General features: G+C 31.0%; 1 protein-coding gene across 1 annotated transcript; it reads left to right on the top strand.

The window, feature by feature from the left end:
- Positions 1 to 333: 333 nt before the first annotated feature.
- LOC149153755 (primary amine oxidase-like) lies at positions 334 to 3,331 on the top strand. The gene is made up of 5 exons (XM_089439336.1): positions 334 to 1,869; positions 1,998 to 2,111; positions 2,299 to 2,745; positions 2,836 to 2,933; positions 3,036 to 3,331. Exons 1-5 carry the CDS (start codon positions 712 to 714, stop codon positions 3,229 to 3,231), a joined length of 2,013 nt encoding a protein of 670 aa, XP_089295462.1. The 5' UTR covers positions 334 to 711; the 3' UTR covers positions 3,232 to 3,331.
- Positions 3,332 to 5,938: the final 2,607 nt, after the last annotated feature.

Below are 5,938 nucleotides of genomic sequence, written 5' to 3'. Positions count from 1 at the left end.
CCAAAGAGAATCTAAAGCACCAACTGAGAGCCAATAAAAAGGATAGATTGCACCAACTCAAAGAGCCAATAAGAAAGAAGACATAATCCACCAACTCAGCTGAAGAGTCAATAAGCCAATCAAGATGGGCCAGTAGCATCCCTGTCCCCCCATTTGAGACATGATCAAATAGCAAACTGGTCACTTATTAAATTTTAGGCATTTTAATGTAGGCCCATACTTATCCTGGGCTAGTCTTTCCCTCAAACATTGACATTGAAATTTTTTCCATTATCATTGATTGGATGTAATTATTTTTTCCATAATCGCGTGATCGAGTAAATCAAATTTTTATCTTATAATAGGGCCACCCACGGCTCTCGGCTCTCTGTCATAGAAAACGATCTCGTCTGAAAATTAAAGTTGCAATTTCGTTGATGCTGATCAACACTCTTGTCTTGGGAATAATTGCGTTGAGGGAATAATTGCGTTGGGAATTTGGTGAGTAGATTTCAATCAACAAACTTGAAATAGAAAATTGCGTTACTGAATAGAGCTGGAGCTAGGAGAAGTTGAGGCCAATCTTCCCAGCTGCAGAATTTTCCAGCAGTTAGATTCAATCCCTTTTCTTTATTTGATTTGGATTAAAATCATATTCTTTCATTTCATCCACAAGCCTGTCTGCATTTTGTACAAACTATAGTTGTCTAAGAACATTTAGAATATTCAGAAATGAGAAAGAGCTCTCTGTTAGTCATTCCTCTGCTGCTAAGCTTGTATGTATTTATTACTTATGCTGCTGCTCAACATAATCATCCTCTGGATCCGCTCACCAAGTCTGAAATCAGCCATATTCGCCAGCTTGTGCTCAAGTCTAAACTCGGCTCCCACAAGAATTTCAGCTTCCACTATGTGGGTCTACAAGCACCCCAGAAAGAGGCTGTGTATAAATGGAAAGATGGGTTAGCTCCTCTGCCTTCCAGAGAGGCCTTTGTAATTGCAAGAATCCCTGGGGAAACCCATGAAGTTCTTGTAGATCTTTCTTCAGCTTCTGTTACATATGACAAAGTCTATCATGGATTTGGGTACCCCACAATTACATCGGATGAGTATGCAAAGGCTTCTGAGATGGTTTACAACTACCCTCCATTCATACGTTCAATCAAAAGCAGAGGTCTCGAGATCGAACTCGTTGTCTGCGGTGGGTTTTCGGTTGGCTGGTTCGGTGAAAAGAAGCAGGGCAGGAGAACAGTGAAGATCCAGTGCTTCTATCCCAAAGGGACTTCTAATAATTTCGCTCGACCTGTTGAGGGGATCACAGCGGCAGTAGATCTAGAAACAATGAAGATCATTAGCTACAGCGATGAGAAGAAAATTCCAGTACCAAAAGCAGAAGGGACTGATTACAAATTATCGTCTCAGAAACCGCCCTTTGGACCCAAAATCAATCCCATCTCAGTAGAGCAGCCCAAGGGGCCGAGCTTCAAAGTTCAGGGCCATATGGTTGAGTGGGCTAACTGGAAATTCCATACTGGGTTCGATGTTAGAGCGGGCCCTGTTATTTCGACAGCAGAAGTGTTCGATGAAGAGCAGGGGAAATTCAGAAGTGTGATGTACAGAGGATTTTTGTCGGAGATGTTTGTGCCTTACATGGACCCAACACAGGATTGGTATTTCAAAACATATATGGATGCAGGGGAGGATGGTGTGGGCTTAAGCGCCTCCCCCCTTGACCCACTCAATGATTGTCCTCGAAATGCTTATTATATGGATGCATTCTACGCAGGAGTCGATGGAAAACCAGTAAAAATACCGGATGCATTCTGCGTTTTTGAAAGGTATGCCGGAGATGTTTCATGGCGTCATACAGGAGGGAACGCAAACTCGGTGGTAAGCCATTTATAAGTTGTGGGATTTTGAATCGTTGATTCTGTGACATTTCTCTATTTCATGATTGTATACATTTATTATACAAAATTGTATATACCTGTTATTCAAAAGTCTAAATTTGTGTGCAGATCACAGAAGTAAGACCAGAGGTAACATTGGTGGTGAGAATGGTTTCCACTGTGGGCAACTATGACTACATTTTTGATTGGGAATTCAAAACAAACGGAGCCATCCGTGTTCAAGTGAGAATGTTGAATCTTAATTATCTAAAAAAGAATATCACGATGATTATGTCATATAAGCCTATGACACCTAATTCATTAGTTTTGTTCTGTTTTTCTGAAACTTAAATACAGGATGATTATGTCATATAACCCTATGACACCTAATTCATTAGTTTTGTTCTGTTTTTCTGAAACTTAAATACAGGTTGGATTGTCTGGCATTTTGGAAATGAAGGCTTCAATCTACAAGAATTTGGAGGAAGTAGAAAATGCAGAGATATATGGGACCTTGTTAGCTGAAAACACCATTGGGGTTTTCCATGACCATTTTCTTACATTCCACCTTGACATGGATGTGGATGGTGTCCAAAACTCATTTGTAAAGGTAATGATGAAGAGAGTGGACGTTCCTCATGAGGAGTCTCCTAGGAAAAGCTATTGGACAATAGACAGAAAGGTTGCCGAGAGAGAAGAAGATGCCCAAATTCTGTTTGATATCAAGAAACCTGCAGACCTTTTAGTGGTGAATCCATACCACAAGACTAAAATGGGGCAAGATGTTGGATACAAACTATTGCCTAATTCAATTATTGCCAATCTTCTCTCTTTGGATGATTATCCACAAATCCGGGCAGCATTTACCAACAATAATGTAAGTCATCAGCTAGTGTTTCTTCTTATGATTTTCATTACAAATCATGTTGTTGTTGTTTTTTTCATTGAAACCATGATTTTGATGTAGGTTTGGGTTACTCCATATAATCATACTGAGCAATGGGTTGGTGGAATGTATATGGAGCAAAGCCAAGGTGATGACACATTGGCCACATGGACTAAAAGGTGAACATTACACCATTATTTTATTATTTTATATTTGGAAATGTTTTTATATATACAAGTTTATATTAATTTTTATCTAATTAATTTGGTTATGGATAACAGGAATCGAAATATTGAAAAAGAAGATATAGTGCTTTGGTACACTATGGGAATCCATCATATTCCTTATCAAGAAGATTTTCCAGTGATGCCAACTACATCTACATCATTTGAGTTGAGACCAGCTAACTTTTTTGAAAGGAATCCTATCCTCAAATTGTGGCCTATGTCTCCATCGACTTTGCCCACTTGCACATAAATGGATTAAATGGTCTGTCAAGAAGACAACTTCATATTAAGTCAATAGTTTCAAAGATAAGTTTATTGTTTCAAATATCTTTGAAATTAGATTGAAATAAAATTATAGTTAGTACAAATTATTTGAATAATTAAATCTTGTAAGTTAATATGATTTTAATAAAGACTAAGTAGAGAATTGCTTTGATTAATAAATTATTTGATACATTTTTAAATATTAAAGTTAATTGGATGCCATTTTAACAATTTTAAGAAAAAATATTACTTTATCTATTTAAATGATATATAAATATAAATTTCTTGATATATTTTTCTTTAATAATCTAATTATTAATATATTATTGTGAAATATTAATAATATTTTTTAAATTAATAAAATACTATATACATAATAATTATATTTTAAATAAAAATATACATCACAAATTAAAATATATTTAAAAAAATCACATTTTATGTGGTAATCGAATTGTCTAATTATAAATTGTATTTACCTTTATAATATATATGTATGGGATCATATATATATGATAATTAATTTATATATATATATATATATATAAATTTTTCATTTTTTCATTCCATCATTTAAGTTATTTCAATTAGATAAATTATTTAATTTTAAAAATAATATTATATAAAAAAATTAAAATATTATTTTTAATAATTAATATTATATTTATAATATATGATATTTTTTAAATAATATATTATAATAGTAAATACATTTAAATTATCAAAAACAAAATAAAAAAAAACATTTAAATTATTGTTTCTAGTTATTTTTTATGAACATTTCAAATCAACATATATAAGTCATTATTAATATAATAAATTAAAAACAAATTCTTCACATAAACCCAATTACAAAAATCTTAAATCTAAAACATTTAAATTAATTTTTAAAATTATTTATTATATATTTTTAAATTTATAATTTTAATATTAAAAAAATTATAAACAGACAATTGGTCTCCATTTTAAATGTGGTAAATCTTTTAATTAAAATCTCGATTTATTTATCAAACTTATACATGATCATCTGAAGTACGTTACTTATTAATGTTTTCATTGTCATTTTTTTCCAAAAGCATCTTTAAATGTTAAAGAGGGGAAATTATTAGAAGTATATGGTTATTATTATGAGAAGTATACATGGTATTAATATAAATATTATAATAATTATAAGGTTTATTTTTATAAAGTATAAGGATATATATAGTGAAGAACTGGTAATTGAGCTGGTTTTGTATTTGTGTGATATGGAGTTGACTTTGACTATTAGCACTATAATTTCTAGGTGAACTATGCCGTTTTTAGACCACTAGTAAGCAACAAGATATTTGAACATAAGACCTTATACTCACATTTAGTTTACATTTCCATGAGCTTGTTAAGTGAGCTCCTCCCAAAGTTGTAAGAAGAGTAATATATTATATGAATTAATGTTATAATTAATAATAATACTATATTAGCACAAATATATCAATGTATCGTTTGTATGCTAATAGGTTCAAATTTAAATTATATTTTTTAATATTTATTAATGTATGATATATTTTATTAATTTATTTAAAAAATATTTATAGATATAGATTTAAAGTGAACATTTTTATTATTTTTTAAATGTATAATTATGGAGAGGAAACAATCAACATTGATATGAAATAAAATTGTATAAAAATTATATAAAAATACTAATATATAGATTTTACAAGTTAGAAAACCATACACTCATCATTTTCTCTTTATAGGAGTACCTATAAACCAACTCTCAAACACTCTTTAGGAGTATTCATGAATATTCATGTATTTCTATTTAAATAGCTTTGAGCTTCATTGAAGCTCCACACAAGCCATTTCACAGTGGAAAGTAAATATCAACATTATTTTAAATTTAAAAAAACATGCATGCATTAGAATTGCACGTACATTTTTAAACCAGGCAAATGCTAAAAACATGAACATATTAAAAGGTTGTTATCCTCCCCATGAGAGCTCTATTCCCACATGTGATATGCTGAGATAATAACCAAGATATCTTTGCAATGGTTTCGAACATTGTTGTCTCACAATCCCTCAACAACTAAAACATGCGCATTCCTCTTTTCTATATATATATATATATATATATATATATATATATATATATCCCCAACCCATGACAATTTTGATTTTTATTCTTCTTGCCCATGTAAGTGTGTTTTTTCCAACTAGACCTAATCTCAATGAGAATAAGACTGAAGAATATTGGCATCATTGGTACTGAACATTTTGCATAGTAAAGCTCTTATTTTTAAGTAGATTTTATTTGAAATTTCATTTTAATATCTATTAAATTATATAAATATTATTTCTTCACTTTAGAGAAAAACATTGATCCAAATTCAAAACCTAATTTTTTATAAGATACATTAGAAAAAATTAACTAGTGTTTAAATATATTCGAAACATAATCCTCTAAGGTTAAATGTAAATTTGGCTTATTCACTCGAAAAAAAGGAGAAAAGCTTAACCAACAAAATGTATTTATATATATTTTTGATTAATGAAATGCTTCTCATGTTCATATAATACCTGTGTTTTGTGTTCCATTTACGTGAGTATAGTTTAACAATGGTATAAGAGCCATATAGTTCTTAGGGCCTGAATGTGCTCGATGCTTAAGAAACTCACATAGTTTCTTTGTTCTTATTCTTGACCTCTCT

The sequence above is a fragment of the Pinus tabuliformis genome, chromosome 9 (genome assembly GCF_031772625.1).
Source record: "Pinus tabuliformis cultivar Carrire ecotype Pingquan chromosome 9, CPIR1, whole genome shotgun sequence".
Taxonomy (NCBI): Eukaryota; Viridiplantae; Streptophyta; class Pinopsida; order Pinales; family Pinaceae; genus Pinus; species Pinus tabuliformis.
Note: the sequence above shows the minus strand (reverse complement) of the source record. Positions and strands in the feature narration are given on the sequence as shown.